At 39.6% G+C, this 18,383-nt stretch overlaps 1 protein-coding gene across 1 annotated transcript in view; it reads right to left on the bottom strand.

Moving 5' to 3' along the window:
• crybg1b (crystallin beta-gamma domain containing 1b) overlaps nucleotides 1–18,383 on the bottom strand; it is a 45,410-nt gene that overhangs the window by 15,942 nt on the left and 11,085 nt on the right. The window contains exons 3-12 of the mRNA XM_073838407.1: nucleotides 10,261–18,307; nucleotides 9,962–10,117; nucleotides 9,313–9,351; nucleotides 9,041–9,159; nucleotides 8,811–8,955; nucleotides 8,560–8,699; nucleotides 1,733–1,859; nucleotides 1,614–1,649; nucleotides 1,376–1,524; nucleotides 763–889 (exon numbers count right to left, since the gene is read on the bottom strand). Of these exons, the coding sequence (XP_073694508.1) occupies nucleotides 763–889; nucleotides 1,376–1,524; nucleotides 1,614–1,649; nucleotides 1,733–1,859; nucleotides 8,560–8,699; nucleotides 8,811–8,955; nucleotides 9,041–9,159; nucleotides 9,313–9,351; nucleotides 9,962–10,117; nucleotides 10,261–18,307 (9,085 nt within the window). The remainder of the gene's footprint in view (nucleotides 1–762; nucleotides 890–1,375; nucleotides 1,525–1,613; nucleotides 1,650–1,732; nucleotides 1,860–8,559; nucleotides 8,700–8,810; nucleotides 8,956–9,040; nucleotides 9,160–9,312; nucleotides 9,352–9,961; nucleotides 10,118–10,260; nucleotides 18,308–18,383) is intronic.

The raw sequence follows: 18,383 nt of genomic DNA, 5'->3' as shown, positions 1-18,383 counted from the left end.
TTTGATTAGTAATATGCATTGCTAAGAACTTAATTTGGACAACTTTAAAGGCGATTTCTCAATATTTTGATTTTTTTTTGCACCCTCAGATTACAGATATTCCAAATATTGTCCTATCCTAACAAACCATACATCAATGGAAAGTTTATATATGCAGCTTATTTAGTAAAAATCATGTATAAATTACACATTTAAAAAATAATATTGTTTATTGTTACCTGGTTGAATGTGCTTTTAAATTAATGCAATGTTTTATTTTAACCAAAGGTTTATCTTATTTTTGGTTTTTTAGAGGGGGGATCATTGGAAAAGCAATGATTACATTTATTATTAAAATGAAAATGAAAATTATTATTAAAATGTTAACGAATTATAAATGTTTATAAATGTTATAAACTGGTAATAGACTTGGCCTTATTCTTTTTTTTTATTAGATAAACCCCTTTAAAGAGGTTTGGTGTAGGATTTACTTTTAAAAACTGCTAGTAAATTGTTACAAAGTATCAAGTAACACCTTTGAATTTTAAAGTAGAAACACTTAAATAGTACTTTCTTTTAAAACCAGTGATCATCAAATTTTTTTACAGTGTATTTAAATTATTTTACATTTTAAAATGTGTTTCAGCAATCTCTGAATTAAAAAATGCTTTCTGTCAAGAAGAATTCCCATGCTAGCATAGGAACTAGCTCCGACAGCTAAAGCAGAGTTGATGGACAGCTAGTGAAGTGTGGTGAGCGATGGCTGCTAAAGATGACACTCACCATGAAGACGGGTCGCAGAGAGAGTAGTTTTTCACCCGTCCCGCCCCAGTCTGTCCAGTCCAGATACTCTCCTTCCTCCAGAACAAACTGCTGCCCGTCGAAACCCTCACCATCGTATCCAACCCACCTGAGAGCAGACCGACACACATTTACTAAAACACTATTTTACACAAAACACTAATCAAAACTTAGTGAGTTAAAACGGTTAAAACAAGAACAAATATATTCCAGTGGGATCATGTCAAATGTTTTTTGAAAGTTGTGAAGAAAGATTATTAGTCTTTGTACTTCAAAATTTCAAGTTTAACTCAATGTATTTCTTGACACTTCTTTTTATCTATTACTGAAAACTAGATTATTTTTCTTACCCGATTGGCAGATTACTTTGCTTGTTTCAAGCAAAAATACACTTAATTTAATCTCGAAAATCCTTTATAAATGAAGAATTTTTAGATATTTTGGCTGGAAACAAGACAAAACAATCTAAGTAGGAAAAGCATTTCTTGCAGTGTTGCTTCTCCGAAATGTGTCTAGATTGAGGGATTTGAAATGTTTGTACTCAAACACAAGACAAAGTAAACCAGTTTTCTTCAGTGCAGAGTTCAGGACTCACAGGCCTCCGAGGATCTTGAGCGATTCCACACAGTTCAGTCCGTGATTGTCAGAGTCACTCTGGTCCGTTTCTGTCCTGGCGAAGGAGAACACGTCTCCCTGAACCTCCACACATCGGCCCTGCAGACCTGCCTCCTCGTACAACACGGCCTGAGAGAGACACGAGAGATCACGAGTCTCTATCGCTGGAACACTAGTGAAGATACTGAATGTACCAGAAAACACCGAAACTCACAAACCTTGACTGCGTTCGGCTTCTCCACTTTGAGAGCGCCCTGGAAAATAATCAGATTTCCCATTATAGATTTCTGTGTGACAGCTGTAGACGGGTGAATAACATTATTGTGTGAGAGCGTACCATTCGCAGAGGTCTCAGAGAGCCGACCGTGGGCACCGGGAATCCCCAATCCTCCGGAAACGGATACTCTCCAGCCTCCAGAACCGCCAGCAGACCCTGGAAACCCGGATCACTGTAAACCAGCCACCTGCAGACCACACACACCACAGCTGTCAATCATCAGTGATCATCTCATCAATCAGTCTCTCAGATGTTAGTCAAGCCGGACACACTCCAAGTGAACTAGTGAACACTTCCCTGACTCACTCATCAAATCACATGCTGCTAATAAGGGAGTTTAGTCAAAGTAAAAGCAATGTTAAAAACATTGTTTGTTTTTGCACTTACAAAAATCGTTTTTGAAAACTTATATAATATTATAAACTTATAAAATATATAATATTTCATAAAAGTGTAGTTTTTTATGGCCATTATTAATGTTAATGCTTGCTTTTATTTATTTATATTTTTTGAGTTTTTACACTCACATATCTATGGAAGCCTGTTTCCGCCACTGAATAAAAAATAAAGACAGAATTCTGAGATATAAACTTGCAATTCTGAGGAATAAAGTCAGAATTCCGAGATATAAACTTGCAATTCTGAGGAATAAAGTCAGAATTCCGATATATAAACTTGCAATTCTGAGGAATAAAGACAGAATTCCGAGATATAAACTATAAAGTCAGAATTCCGAGATATAAACTTGCAATTCTGAGGAATAAAGACAGAATTCCGAGATATAAACTTGCAATTCTGAGGAATAAAGTCATAATTCCGAGATATAAACTTGCAATTCTGAGGAATAAAGTCATAATTCCGAGATATAAACTTACAATTCTGAGGAATAAAGTCATAATTCCGAGATATAAACTTACAATTCTGAGGAATAAAGACAGAATTCCGAGATATAAACTTGCAATTCTGAGGAATAAAGTCAGAATTCCGAGATATAAACTTGCAATTCTGAGGAATAAAGTCAGAATTCCGAGATATAAACTTGCAATTCTGAGGAATAAAGTCAGAATTCCGAGATATAAACTTGCAATTCTGAGGAATAAAGTCAGAATTCCGAGATATAAACTTGCAATTCTGAGGAATAAAGTCAGAATTCCGAGATATAAACTTGCAATTCTGAGGAATAAAGTCAGAATTCCGAGATATAAACTTGCAATTCTGAGGAATAAAGTCAGAATTCCGAGATATAAACTTGCAATTCTGAGGAATAAAGTCAGAATTCCGAGATATAAACTTGCAATTCTGAGGAATAAAGTCAGAATTCCGAGATATAAACTTGCAATTCTGAGGAATAAAGTCAGAATTCCGAGATATAAACTTGCAATTCTGAGGAATAAAGTCATAATTCCGAGATATAAACTTGCAATTCTGAGGAATAAAGTCATAATTCCGAGATATAAACTTACAATTCTGAGGAATAAAGTCATAATTCCGAGATATAAACTTACAATTCTGAGGAATAAAGTCAGAAGTTTATATCTCGCAATTCTGACTTTATTACTCACAACTGTGAGTTTATATCCCGCAATTCCATTTTATAACTCACAATTGTGCGTTTATATCTCACAGTTCTGAGAAGTCAGAATTGCGAGATAAAAAGTCGCAATTACCTTTTTTAATGTTTTATTCACTGGCGGAAACAGGCTTCCATACATATCACTCATACATCATGAAATTTATGAAAACAAAATCGTTTTCAAATATTGTTCTCATGTCCATTTCACACACTCTGAGACATGTTAAAATAGTGACGTCTGCTTGTTTTTCTGGGTTTTTCCCATTTACATTATCATAAAGTTGATGAAAACTTTAAGACTCCTTCATGAACACCCCTTTGCATGTGAGATTCCTGTCATGTTCTGTCATGTTTTCTGTCATGTTCAGTAGTTTTTATCTGCTTCATCCTTTAACAGAATACAAAGACAAAACCACAACTGAATTTTGGTACATTAAATTGTATTTTGAGTTAAAATGAGCAAATATGAATACGCTGTACTGTAAATATTGTTTTCTTGCTGTGTTCTGCTGGTTCACCTGGACAAACGCTGCTGCTACTGCTGCTGTAAATCGTTCACCTCCACCCTCCTCAACAATCTCTGATTTTCTCTTTCTATTTCTGCTCACATTCCAGCCGTAGCTTTCATCCGTCATTCTGCCCTTTTCCTGATTTTTTCTGTCTTTGTCATTCACTGTGCTGTTCTGCTGTCTCTGATTATCATGCACACACACACACACACACACACACACACACACACACACACACACACACACACACACACACACACACACACACACACACACACACACACACACACACACACACACACACACACACACACACACACACACACACGAGGCTTTTCACATACAGTGGGTCTTTAAAGTATTTGGACACTTTTCAAACAAAACATTAACAACCAGAAACAATAGATCTAGTGTTCAAAATGAAGACAGGTATTGTCTCACTCTATGTGACTGAAGTGTCTCACTTTAATCATTATTATAAGTCTATTTTCCCCTTTCTGTCTGTTAGAAACATTACTGAACGCATCAGAATGAGTTTCTGTGCTATATTGTAAGTACTGGATCATGTGGCTCTGATATTGTTTATGTGGTTCAGCGTGACTAATGCCGTGACTCAAAGGCTCTCATAAAGCATAACACACTCATGAATCACCAGGAATCCAGTCATTATGTTCTTAAAGCGCCTTCACAGCACTGGCTACGCACACGCTGGATCTAAATACGGTTAGCAATTCACCTTTAGTCCTTAATTCTGATCTGTACGCCCACATTTCAGTAATGTAAGGGAGTGACAAACACATTCTACAACCTAACTCAGCCTTAAATTACTCGGTAATGGCAACCACATCTATAGAAATTCTACAGAGTGTTTACAGAACTAAACTGAACAACCAGTTAATGACATACGTGACCCTGGACCACAAAACCAGTCATAAGAGTCTTTTTTTTTAATTGACATGTATAAATCATCTGAAAGCTGAATAAAAAGCTTTCCATTGTTTTATGGTTTGTTAGGATAGGACATTATCTGAAAATCTGGAATCTGAGGGTGCAAAAAAATATAAATATTGATTAATCAGCTTTAAAGTTGTCCAAATGAAGTTCTTAGCAATGCATATTAGTAATCAAAAATTAAGTTTTGATACATTTAGATAGGAAATTTACAAAATATCTTCATGGAACATGATTTTTACTTAATATCCTAATGATAATCAATCATTTTGACCCATACAATGTATTTTGGCTATTGCTACAAATATAACTGCGCTACTTAAGACTGGTTTTGTGCTCCAGAGTCACATTAATCGCACGATGTTGTGAGGCGCGTTTAGTCAATGAGGCCGGTACTTTGATTAGTAGTAAATCTCCATCACGTGCGTTCAGCTGGAGCGGCAATTAATACACAGAGGCGTAAATCACTGACAAACTCCGCCAAATCGTGCTCAAAATCGAAAGTGAACTGCTGATCAAAGAACCGGCTTCATTGACTAAACTAGCCTCACAACATCGTGCGATTAATCGTGCAGCCCTAGTTACTAGCATCATTAGCATGATGTTAGCATGTTTCTAACAAGATTAGCAAGTTGCTAGTATGTTTCTATCATGTTTAGCAAGTTGCTAGCATATTTCTAACATGATTAGCAAGTTGCTAGCATGTTTCTAGCATGATTATAGTATGATTAACAAGTTACTAGCATATTTCTAACATGATTAGCAAGTTGCTAGCATATTTCTAGCATGTTTAGCAAGTTGCTAGCATATTTCTAACATGATTAGCAAGTTGCTAGCATCTTTCTAGCATGATTATAGTATGATTAACAAGTTACTAGCATGTTTCTAACATGATTAACAAGTTGCTAGCATATTTCTAGCATGTTTAGCAAGTTGCTAGCATATTTCTAACATGATTAGCAAGTTGCTAGCATGTTTCTAGCATGATTATAGTATGATTAACAAGTTACTAGCATGTTTCTAACATGATTAGCAAGTTGCTAGCATGTTTCTAGCATGATTATAGTATGATTAACAAGTTACTAACATGTTTCTATCATGTTTAGCAAGTTGCTAGCATGTTTCTATCATGATTATAGTATGATTAACAAGTTGCTAACATATTTCTAACATGATTAGCAAGTTGCTAGCATGTTTCTAGCATGATTATAGTATGATTAACAAGTTACTAGCATGTTTCTAGCATGATTAGCAAGTTGCTAGTATATTTCTAGCATGTTTAGCAAGTTGCTATCATGTTTCTATCATGATTATAGTATGATTAACAAGTTACTAGCATGTTTCTATCATGTTTAGCAAGTTGCTAGCATATTTCTAGCATGTTTAGCAAGTTGCTAGCATGTTTCTATCATGATTATAGTATGATTAACAAGTTACTAGCATGTTTCTATCATGTTTAGCAAGTTACTAGCATGTTTCTATCATGATTATAGTATGATTAACAAGTTGCTAACATATTTCTAACATGATTAGCAAGTTGCTAGCATGTTTCTAGCATGATTATAGTATGATTAACAAGTTGCTAGCATGTTTCTAGCATGATTATAGTATGATTAACAAGTTACTAACATGTTTCTAGCATGATTATAGTATGATTAACAAGTTGCTAGCATGTTTCTAGCATGATTATAGTATGATTAACAAGTTGCTAGCATATTTCTAACATGATTAGCAAGTTGCTAGCATGTTTCTAGCATGATTATAGTATGATTAACAAGTTACTAGCATATTTCTAACATGATTAGCAAGTTGCTAGCATATTTCTAGCATGTTTAACAAGTTGCTAGCATATTTCTAACATGATTAGCAAGTTGCTAGCATCTTTCTAGCATGATTATAGTATGATTAACAAGTTACTAGCATGTTTCTAACATGATTAGCAAGTTGCTAGCATGTTTCTAGCATGATTATAGTATGATTAACAAGTTGCTAGTATGTTTCTAACATGATTAGCAAGTTGCTAGCATATTTCTATCATGATTATAGTATGATTAACAAGTTACTAACATGTTTCTATCATGTTTAGCAAGTTGCTAGCATATTTCTAGCATGTTTAGCAAGTTGCTAGCATGTTTCTATCATGATTATAGTATGATTAACAAGTTACTAACATGTTTCTATCATGTTTAGCAAGTTGCTAGCATGTTTCTATCATGATTATAGTATGATTAACAAGTTGCTAACATATTTCTAACATGATTAGCAAGTTGCTAGCATGTTTCTAGCATGATTATAGTATGATTAACAAGTTACTAGCATGTTTCTAGCATGATTAGCAAGTTGTTAGTATATTTCTAGCATGTTTAGCAAGTTGCTAGCATGTTTCTATCATGATTATAGTATGATTAACAAGTTACTAGCATGTTTCTATCATGTTTAGCAAGTTGCTAGCATATTTCTAGCATGTTTAGCAAGTTGCTAGCATGTTTCTATCATGATTATAGTATGATTAACAAGTTACTAGCATGTTTCTATCATGTTTAGCAAGTTACTAGCATGTTTCTATCATGATTATAGTATGATTAACAAGTTACTAGCATGTTTCTATCATGTTTAGCAATTTGCTAGCATGTTTCTAGCATGATTATAGTATGATTAACAAGTTACTAGCATGTTTCTATCATGTTTAGCAATTTGCTAGCATGTTTCTAACATGATTATAGTATGATTAACAAGTTACTAGCATGTTTCTATCATGTTTAGCCATTTGCTAGCATGTTTCTAGCATGATTATAGTATGATTAACAAGTTACTAGCATGTTTCTATCATGTTTAACAAGTTGCTAACATGTTTCTAGCATTATTAGCAAGTTGCTAGCATATTTCTAGCATGATTAGCAAGTTGCTAGCATGTTTCTAGCATGATTATAGTATGATTAACAAGTTACTAGCATGTTTCTATCATGTTTAGCAAGTTGCTAGCATATTTCTAGCATGATTAGCAAGTTACTAGCATGTTTCTAGCATAATTAGCAAGTTGCTAGCATGTTTTTTTAACTTGTTTATGGCATGATTAGCAAATTGCTAACATGTTTCTAACATGTTTATAGCATAATTAGCAAGTTGCTAAATAAAATCGATAATCCTGACCCATATAATGTATATTTGGCTATTGCTACAAACCTGTCAAGAGCTACATTTTGACTCTGGGTTGCCAGATATTGCTTGAACTGAATTGAACTTAATCCTCAATGCATTATCTCGGAAATAAGTCACTTTTCTGATCTCCATAAAATGGATTGCTTCATGAGCCGAGCCCAAACTACAAGCTTAAAGATACTTAATAATTGTTGCTTATAATAAGTGGACATGGCAACCCTTCAAGAGCACCCTCTGCAAAGCAGCTTTCCTAACATAAACAACATACGACAACTCTTTCAACAGTGGTTTCATTAAAACTGGCAAACATAACAAGCCTTTAGTCGCCATGCTTTACTTTGGACAAAAATAACAGACACCAAAAGTGCAGGTTAGGTGGCACTGCACATGTTGAACCTGACCGTGTGTGTGGACATTCATGGAAAACTTCTGATGTTAAAAAAGTGCTATGCTGTTGCCAAGGTGTTCTGTTGGCTTCCCAGTTATCCAAAAGAGAATGTGAATCATAGCACATTTTTTGTAAATGCTCAGAGAAGATGTGCATGTCAAGAGCTTCACTTTGACCACACACCCAACAACAGCATCCAAACACACACACACACACACACACACACACACACACACACACACACACACACACACACACACACACACACACACACACAGGTCTGAGCAGGGCGTGTTTGTCAACTTACAAACCACTGTGGACTTTAATGGATCCAGTGTTCTGAGGACGGCTGAAACTGCCCACTTCCTCTGTGTCATCCACAAACTCAGAGCTTCTGCCTCTGCCAGCGGGCTCCGTGAACAGCTCTATCCGGGGAGGAGTGTAGTCCTGCAGATGCATACAGGAAAACACAGCGGTCACTCCCATCTCCTCTGACCTTCAGAAAGCACCTATTGTACTCAAAACAATTCTTTGAAGAAGATCCTCGAGGTCACTTACTCTGACAGCCAGCCGAATTGAGCCAATGACCACAGGGGATGTTTCTTCACCCTCTTCTGCCCACTGATTGGGGAGTTCGGTAACTCCTTCCTCTTCCAGAGCAATGCATCGTCCTTCAAATCCTGGTTTCTCATATAGTATCCAGCTGTGAGAGGCCAAATGCAGTTTAATCTGAACATATCATAACAACATCATGCATTGAGTATTTGCTCTCCATAGATGGCACTTACCATCCTCTGACCACTTTAATAGATATGAGACTGGACAGATGCATGTGTGTGGCATCAGGCTGATCCCTGTAGAACTCAAAGGACTGACCACTGAACTGATGCTGCTCAAATATCACAATCTGACGACACAACACTTCAAATTAGACATTACAGCTGATGCACTTTAAGATTTTTAAAGCATACATAAAATTCAAAAAACTTGGCTGATGTTATGCAAACAAAGCTTGTTTTAATATCTGAAATTCTCTGTTTGATCACGAATGCTGGCAAACCTTTGCGGGACGCCGGTGGATTCCGCGAGCAGCTGGAATCTGAAAGACAGAATGTCAAGGCTTGTTGTGGTTAAAAGAGAAATGTGGGTAATTCTTTTGGAAATGTTTCATAATATTTAACCAAGCAGAAACATGATCCGATGATAGCCCAAAGATTTAGTGCTTTGAACATGTTAAAACATCATATCTCTCACAATGTCAGTGTCATGTACACATGTGACCCTGGACTACACAACCAGTCATAAGGGTATTTAAAAAAAAGAGAGATTTATACATACATTACACATTTATACACCTATACACTTACATAGGACAATATTTGGCTGAGATATAACTATTTGAAAATCTGGAATCTGAGGGTGTAAGAAAATCAAAACATTAAGAAAATCGCCTTTAAAGTTGTTAGCAATGCATATTACTAATTAAAAATTTAACTGTGATAAATTTAAAATTTTTGGCATAGAAAAATACAATGCATTGTTGGCTATTGCTACAAATATACCCATGCTACCTAAAACTGGTTTTGTGCTCCAGGGTCGCAAATATGGACACGCATGAATAACTACCAGTCATGCAGAGCAATCCCAGCTATGAACGAATACATTTTTGCCATTTACAAAGAAAATACAAATTGGTGATTGACTCATACATTTGGCAGTTCTCTCTGAGGTTTAGCTTGAGGAATGTGAGCCGCTGGAACTTCAGGTGCAGGTGGAATCGTAAATTCTGGGATCTTCCCGTCAGCTGTGTCTACAGCCTTATTCAGATCCACTAGACTGGGTACTGAGGCACTTTCTCCAGCCACCTAACCAGCACATAGACACACAAACAGACGCACAAGTGATTTAGACACTTATTCACTCTTACGTACAATCTATGTTAAAATATGTGACATATTTTGGTTGTGAACCAAGCACTAGTGAGGTATGTGAATGAGGGATGGCTGACCAGTGGGTCGATCTTCTTTGATGGTTGAGCGATTTCAGGTTCCTTTGGAAGAAACTTCTCCAGGAAACTAGGCAACTTGATGTCATTAAATGAAGAAAGTGGTGGAGGAGCATTAGCATCTGTTACTTTAGTGACAATGGGGTCTACTGTAGTTGTTTTCAGGGTCGGCCCATCAGGTTGTAGAACAACACCAGAACCAGTCTGGGTACCATTTGTTGTTTTGAGATCAGGTGTTAAGGCAGGTCTATCATCCCTGATGGGTTTTAGAACATTCTGGGAACCAGAACTAGGCATTGAAGTTAACATGGGGACTGGAGGGTCTGCTGAAGTTGTTTTCAACTCAGGTGTCAGTGTAGGTCCATCTTCTTTCGTAGGTTTCAGTACAACCTTGGAACTAGTCTGGGAACCATTTGGAGGAGAGGTAGTGTTAGTGTCTGTTAACAAGGTGACTGTGGTGTCTTTTGAAGTGGCTTTGGGATCAGGTGTCATTGAAGGTCCATCTTTCTTGGTAGGTTTTAAAACAACATGGGAACCAGAACTAGGTGTAGGAGCATTATTATCCGTCAGCATGGTGACTGAAGGGTCTGCTGAAGTTGCTTTTAGGTCATGTGCGAGAATAACTGGATCATCTTTTGTAGGTTTCGGTACAACCTTGGAACTAGTCTGGGAACCATTTGGAGGAGAGGTAGTGTTAGTGTCTGTTAACAAGGTGACTGTGGTGTCTTTTGAAGTGGCTTTGGGATCAGGTGTCATTGAAGGTCCATCTTTCTTGGTAGGTTTTAAAACAACATGGGAACCAGAACTAGGTGTAGGAGCATTATTATCCGTCAGCATGGTGACTGAAGGGTCTGCTGAAGTTGCTTTTAGGTCATGTGCGAGAATAACTGGATCATCTTTTGTAGGTTTCGGTACAACCTTGGAACTAGTCTGGGAACCATTTGGAGGAGAGGGAGTGTTAGTGTCTGTTAACAAGGTGACTGTGGTGTCTTTTGAAGTTGCTTTGAGGTTGGGTGTCATTGTAGGTCCATCTTTCTTGGTAGGTTTTAGAACAACCTGGGAACTAGAACTAGGTGAAGGAGCATTAGTGTCTGTCAGCATGGTGACCGAAGGGTTTGCTGAAGTTGCTTTTAGGTCAGGTGCGAGAATAACTGGATCATCTTTTGTAGGTTTCGGTACAACCTTGGAACTAGTCTGGGAACCATTTGGAGGAGAGGGAGTGTAAGTGTCTGTTAACAAGGTGACCATGGTGTCTTTTGAAGTGGCTTTGGGATCAGGTGTCATTGAAGGTCCATCTTTCTTGGTAGGTTTTAAAACAACCTGGGAACCAGAACTAGGTGTAGGAGCATTATTATCCGTCAGCATGGTGACCGAAGGGTCTGCTGAAGTTGCTTTTAGGCCAGGTGCGAGAATAAGTACATCATCTTTTGTAGGTTTCGGTACAACCTTGGAACTAGTCTGAGAACCATTTGGAGGAGAGGGAGCGTTAGTGTCTGTTAAAAGAGTGACTGTGGTATCCACTGAAGTTGCTTTGAGATCAGGTTTCATGGCAGGACCATCATCCTGGATGGGATAAGTAGATTTTGGAGCAGCATTAGTGTCTGTTAATATGGTGACTGGAGGGTCTAATGAAGTTGTTTTCAAGTCAGGCACCAGGGTAGGTCCATCATCTTTAATAGGTTTCGTAACAACCTGGGAACTAGTCTGGGTACCACTGAAAGGAAAAGCAGCGTTAGTGTCTGTTAAAAGAGTGTCTGGGTCTCTTAAAGTTGTTTTGAGGTCAGGTATCACAGCAGGTCCAATCTCCTTGCTAGGTTTCAGAATAACCTGAGAACCAGACTGAGCATCACCGCTGTCATTCTTAACTAGGGTTTGCTCTACCGGGACCAGTTTGGGAAGTTCTGTAGTTGGCGCTAGCTGGGATAGTGTAGGTGCTGTAGATCCAGAACCGTCACTAGATGAGAACGGCCCATCTGAAGGACCCTCGGTAGGGCTTAAAAACTCCATTCGTCTCCCTTTGCTGGGACTGCGTAGCATGCTGACAATTGAGCACCTCTCCAAACGAGACTTTGCCTTCAGTGGTTGTGTTTTAATTTCATCCGACCCCTCCTCTTTTTCTTCCTCTTCCTTATCAGACTCTTTCCTTGTCCTTTGGAAGATCAGGGACCTCGTGAGGATGCTCTCTCGCTTAGGTTTGATGTCCACCACCTTGACTTCCGTGTCTTGACTCTTGGAAATTACACTGGGAGCCAGATCCAAAACGAATTCCCTCCTTCGCCTCAAGCCATGCTGGAACTCTTCCGGATCGAAGGGTTTTTCAAAGTGGTCTTCTTTGATGGCAGGCATGACAAACGGAGGTGCTTGCAAACGGTGTTTGTTGTGTTTGCGCTTGGGAAGATTGAACGGCATCGCCAACCTTTTCACATTCGCGACAAAGTCGTCCGGGTCATATTCACCAGATGTGTTCAGGAGGTTGGTCTCGCTCAGAGACGAGCTCAGCTTAGGTTCTGGAATCAACAGCTTCTTCTTTTTAGGACGTTGGTAATCCAGATCTAGCCAGCTAGATGGAGAGTCCCTGCTCTGGGAGGAGCTGCCAGGTGCAGCGGGGATCTGCGGAAGAATAAAGGGTTTGAAGATGAATTCCTTTTTTCTTGTGGATGGATCTGTAGATTTGCTGGAGGAGGGTTTTTTATTGATTGATTCTGGTGAAGGTGTGGTCTTTTCTTTGGATGAAGGAAGTGGAGTTATATTTTTTCCAGTGCTAGAGATTATGGGGGAGGAGGATGACACTGGTAGTGGTGTGGTCCTCTCATTTTTACTAGTGATATCAACAGAGACTGGTGTACTTGTTGAAGCTGGTGGAGGTGCACCATTTTCTTTAGTTAAGGATTTTGCAGGTGTGGACTTTTCATTAGTTGAAGGTGGAGTTGTAGTCGTTTCAGTAGTTGCGTCATCGCTTGAGGCTGGTGGAAGAATAGTTTCATCATTCTTTGTCTTTCCACAAGCCAAGTCAAATGAAGATGTAGTCTTTTCGTTAGTAGAAGCTGGTGGAGTTTCATTAGTCATTTTATTAGTTAGGACTGATGGAGGTGTGGTCTTGTCATCACCTGAGCCTAATGAAGTGGAAGTAGACTCAACGGTTGATGATGCAGAATGGGTGATCTGTTTATTAGCTGAGCCTAATAATGTGGAAGTTGTCTCAGAGGTTGATGCTGGTGGAGTTGTGGCTTTTTTATTAGCTGATGATGTTGGAGGTGTGGTCTTTTCACTGGCTGGGCCAGGCAAACTAGAGATTGTCTCATTACCTGAAGCTGGTAGAGGTTTGTTCTTATCATCACTGGAGCCTAATGAAGCAGAGACTGTCTTAGTAGTTGAGGCTGGTGGAGGTTTGTTTTTGTCATCATTAGAGTCTAATGAAGCAGAGATTGTCTCAGTGGTTGATGCTGGTAGAATTGTAGTCTTTTCTTTAGTTGAGGCAGGCAAAGTAAAGGTTGTCTCTTTGGTTGGGGCTTGTGGAGTTGTGGTGTTTTCGATAGTTGTCCTTTTGTTAGCTGACTCTGATGGCGTTGTGTTCTTTTCATCAGTTGAGGTTGGTGGAGGTTTGTTTTTGTCATCTCTAGAGCCTAATGAAGCAGAGATTGTCTCAGTGGTTGAGGCTGGTAAAGGTGTAGTATTTTCTTCAGTAGAAGAAGGCAAAGTAAAGGTTGTCTCTTTGGTTGGGGCTTGTGGAGTTGTGGTGTTTTCGATAGTTTTCCTTTTGTTTGCTGACTCTAATGGCGTTGTGTTCTTTTCATCAGTTGAGGTTGGTGGAGCTTTGTTTTTGTCATCTCTAGAGTCTAATGAAGCAGAGATTGTCTCAGTGGTTGATGCTGGTTGAATTGTAGTCTTTTCTTTAGTTGAGGCAGGCAAAGTAAAGGTTGTCTCTTTGGTTGGGGCTGGTGGAGTTGTGGTGTTTTCGATAGTTGTCCTTTTGTTAGCTGACTCTAATGGCGTTGTGTTCTTTTCATCAGTTGAGGTTGGTGGAGCTTTGTTTTTGTCATCTCTAGAGTCTAATGAAGCAGAGATTGTCTCAGTGGTTGATGCTGGTTGAATTGTAGTCTTTTCTTTAGTTGAGGCAGGCAAAGTAAAGGTTGTCTCTTTGGTTGGGGCTGGTGGAGTTGTGGTGTTTTCGATAGTTTTCCTTTTGTTTGCTGACTCTAATGGCGTTGTGTTCTTTTCATCAGTTGAGGTTGGTGGAGCTTTGTTTTTGTCATCTCTAGAGTCTAATGAAGCAGAGATTGTCTCAGTGGTTGATGCTGGTTGAATTGTAGTCTTTTCTTTAGTTGAGGCAGGCAAAGTAAAGGTTGTCTCTTTGGTTGGGGCTGGTGGAGTTGTGGTGTTTTCGATAGTTGTCCTTTTGTTTGCTGACTCTAATGGCGTTGTGTTCTTTTCATCAGTTGAGGTTGGTGGAGCTTTGTTTTTGTCATCTCTAGAGCCTAATGAAGCAGAGATTGTCTCAGTGGTTGAGGCTGGTAAAGGTGTAGTATTTTCTTCAGTAGAAGAAGGCAAAGTAGAGGTTGACTCTTTGGTTGGGGCTTGTGGAGTTGTGGTGTTTTCGATAGTTGTCCTTTTGTTTGCTGACTCTAATGGCGTTGTGTTCTTGTCATCAGTTGAGGTTGGTGGAGCTTTGTTTTTGTCATCTCTAGAGTCTAAAGAAGCAGATATTGTCTCAGTGGTTGATGCTGGTGGAATTGTGGTCTTTTCCTTAGTTGAAGAAGGCAAAATGGAGGTTGAATCTTTGGTTGAGGCTTGTGGAGTTGTGGTCTTCTTTATAGTTGTCCTTTTGTTAGCTGACTCTGATGGAATTGTGTTCTTGTTATCAGTTGAGGTTGGTGGAGTTTTGTTTTTGTCATCTCTAGAGCCTACTGAAGCAGAGATTGTCTCAGTGGTTGAGGCTGGTAAAGGTGTAGTCTTTTCTTCAGTAGAAGAAGGCAAAGTGGAGGTTGACTCTTTGGTTGAGGCTTGTGGAGTTGTGGTGTTTTCGATAGTTGTCCTTTTGTTAGCTGACTCTAATGGCGTTGTGTTCTTTTCATCAGTTGAGGCTGGTGGAGCTTTGTTTTTGTCATCTCTAGAGCCTAATGAAGCAGAGATTGTCTCAGTGGTTGATGCTGGTGGAATTGTAGTCTTTTCTTCTGAGGAAAAAGGCAAAGTAGGGGTTGTCTCTTTGGTTGAGGCTTGTGGAGATGCTGTCTTCTCGATAGTTGTCCTTTTGTTAGCTGACTCTGATGAAATTGTGTTCTTGTCATCAGTTGAGGCTGTTGGAGGTTTGTTTTTGTCATCAGTAGAGTCTAATGAAGCAGAGATTGTCTCAGTGGTTGATGCTGGTGGAATTGTAGTCTTTTCTTCAGTAGAAGAAGGCAAAGTAGAGGTTGTCTCTTTGGTTGAGGCTTGTGGAGATGCTGTCTTCTCGATAGTTGTCCTTTTGTTAGCTGACTCTGATGAAATTGTGTTCTTGTCATCAGCTGAGGCTGTTGGAGGTTTGTTTTTGTCATCAGTAGAGTCTAATGAAGCAGAGATTGTCTCAGTGGTTAATGCTGATGGAGTTGTAGTCTTTTGTTTAGTTGAGACAGGCAAAGTGGAGGATTTCTCATTGGTTGAGGCTTGTGGAAATGTGTTCTTTTCAATAACTGTTGATTTTTCATGAGTGGTTATTACACTGGGTGAGACTGGTGGAAGAGTGGTCTTTCCATTCATTGATGCTGGTGAAGGTGTGGTTATCTCAATGGTTGAGTCTAATGGAGATGTAGTTTTTCCATTAATTGAGTCTGGTGGAGTTGCAGAGATTGTCTCAGTGGTTGTTGCTGGTGGAGGCATAGTCTTTTCATCAGTTGAGGCTGGTGAAGGTTTGTTTTTATCATCTCTAGAGCCTAATGAAGCAGAAATTTTCTCAATGGTTGATGCTGGTAGAGGTGTAGTCTTTTCTTTAGTTGAAGCAAGCAAAGTGGAGGTTTTCTCACTGGTTGAGGCTTGTGGAGGTGTGGTCTTTTCATTAGCTGTGCCCTTGTTATAACTTGTGGCTGGTAAACCGAAGGCTGTATCATCTGTCGAGGCCGATTTAGCTGTGAACTTTTTACTGACCTGGCCAGACTGCTCAGTGGACACTTCAATGGCTTTGGATAACAAGGAAGTGGGCTTCTTTTTCACTGAGCTCAGAGATAGACTTTCAGTACTGGATGGTATTTCAGGTAAGGTCTTTTCAAGGCTAGAGCCAGAGTCTGTGAGACAATCATAAAACTGATCTTCTGTCTCTACAGACTCTATATCACCGTTTACTACGGATGTCATTTCTATGCTGGTGACTTCAGTGCCTCCCTTTTTAGTATCAGTGGCGGGCTGTTGTAAATATCTTTTATCAGACACCGTCACAGTTTTCTCTTCTTCTCCACTCTCTGATTGTCTCTGTGGGGGCGGCTTATCTCTTTTGAAACCGCCTCCCACTGTAGGTGGAATTTGAGGAAAAACTATAGCATCCATTTGGACATTTTGGTCTTTGACCAGCGCAGGGTTTGGTGTTGTAGAACTTGTAGAAGTGCTGTTTTCTTTAGTGGGAGTTGCCACAATTATGTCCTCCTGTCTCACAGCTGAGATGTCCTTTGATTTACCTAGTTTGGTCTTTGTTGTAACTCCTATTTTCTGCTCGGCTGGCTTTGTTGTATTGCCTTCATTATGTTTGCTTGCCTCAGTTGCTTCTGTAACATTGTCGTTTTTCTGGTTCTGATTGGTAATCTCGTTCAAACAGTCTTTTTCTAGACTCTTTTGGTTTGTCTTTGAACGCTTATGTGCCGATTTCGGGTCATATTCAGGGATGTTTTCCACTTTCTCAGGTAAGACTGGCGTATCCTTCTCGCTCCCTCTGTTTCGCATGCCATCCTTCCTGGAGGCTGCGGCACTGCTATTAGCCGTCTCAAAGGAGTCTTTAGAGTTGGCCTCCTTCACGTCCTCGGGGGACGGTGGTTTCTCCTCTTTTGTCACAGATGGATCTGGTTTCCCTGACTCTCCAAACAATGTGTTTACAATCACGTCTCTGTTCCTCTGCCCCTCTCTCTGCTCTTCTGAGCGCTCTCGAACAGGCTGCTTTTTGTTGATGTTTTTCTGTTTCTCTTCCGTTTTGGAGTCGATGTCTGTCCGGTCTATCTTCTCGTCATTTGAGCTGCTCTTTCTGGATTTAGGAGGACGTGTCTCAGAAGCAGCGGCCACTATCTGTGCTTCAAAAGACTTGCTATTCACTCTCTCCTTCTCATCCTTGCTTTTCAATTCTTTTGTGTCCACATGTGAGTCAGATGTGTTCTTTATGCTTTGCATAATTTCTGCTGCTTTCTCCAACTTTGGAGGGACTTTAGGTTTGTTCATGACCTCCCCAGCAGAGCAGGCTCTTTCTTTATCAGAATACTGATCTCCTGCATCTACAAGCGGTTTGTAATTTTTGTCCTTGACCTCCTGTTTACCTTGACCCATTTCTTGATCTTTGCCTCTGCGTTTTCTTCGCGAGCCTGTCCGGTTTGGCGATTTCACCTGCAGGGTCTCATTGGTAAATGGTGAAACCGTCGGGAGAGAATCCGCCTCTTTATTCGCAATGTTTGAGTCACTTGTGCTTTGTGTTGCATTGTGGAATTTGGAGTCTGTTTGATCGATGTTTAAATGAGGTTTGGATTTAGCCTTTGGTTCTGCAAAGGCTGTCAATTTTTCAAAACGTCCAGAAGATATTTTAGCCGGTTTAGATAGTCCTTCGTCCAACGTACGGCCTGACAACAACGTCAGCTTTTCTTCTTCCCTCTGTCCCGTGCTGAAATTCAGAGCCCTTTCTTTAACACTCTGCTTTGGAGGTACAGAACTGGACCGTGTTCCGGCTGGTTCTGTGAGATCTTTGAGACCACTAGCCACACGTCGAGCTGGAGAAATATCCAGGCGACGCAGGTTTGTGCCGCTGGCTCCTCTCTCAAACAGACTGATCTTGTCTGCGATTCGGCCCTTGGACTTTACACTGGCGCCGTCCAATCGGTCCTCTGGAAATCTGTAAAATAGCAAAGAATAAAGGTCAAAACTGGTTTAGATATCACACTCTTCGTATTAGCATCCACTCCCTTCAT

Source organism: Garra rufa, chromosome 4, assembly GCF_049309525.1.
Source record: "Garra rufa chromosome 4, GarRuf1.0, whole genome shotgun sequence".
Taxonomy (NCBI): Eukaryota; Metazoa; Chordata; class Actinopteri; order Cypriniformes; family Cyprinidae; genus Garra; species Garra rufa.
This window is presented reverse-complemented; position numbering and strand designations above follow the sequence as displayed.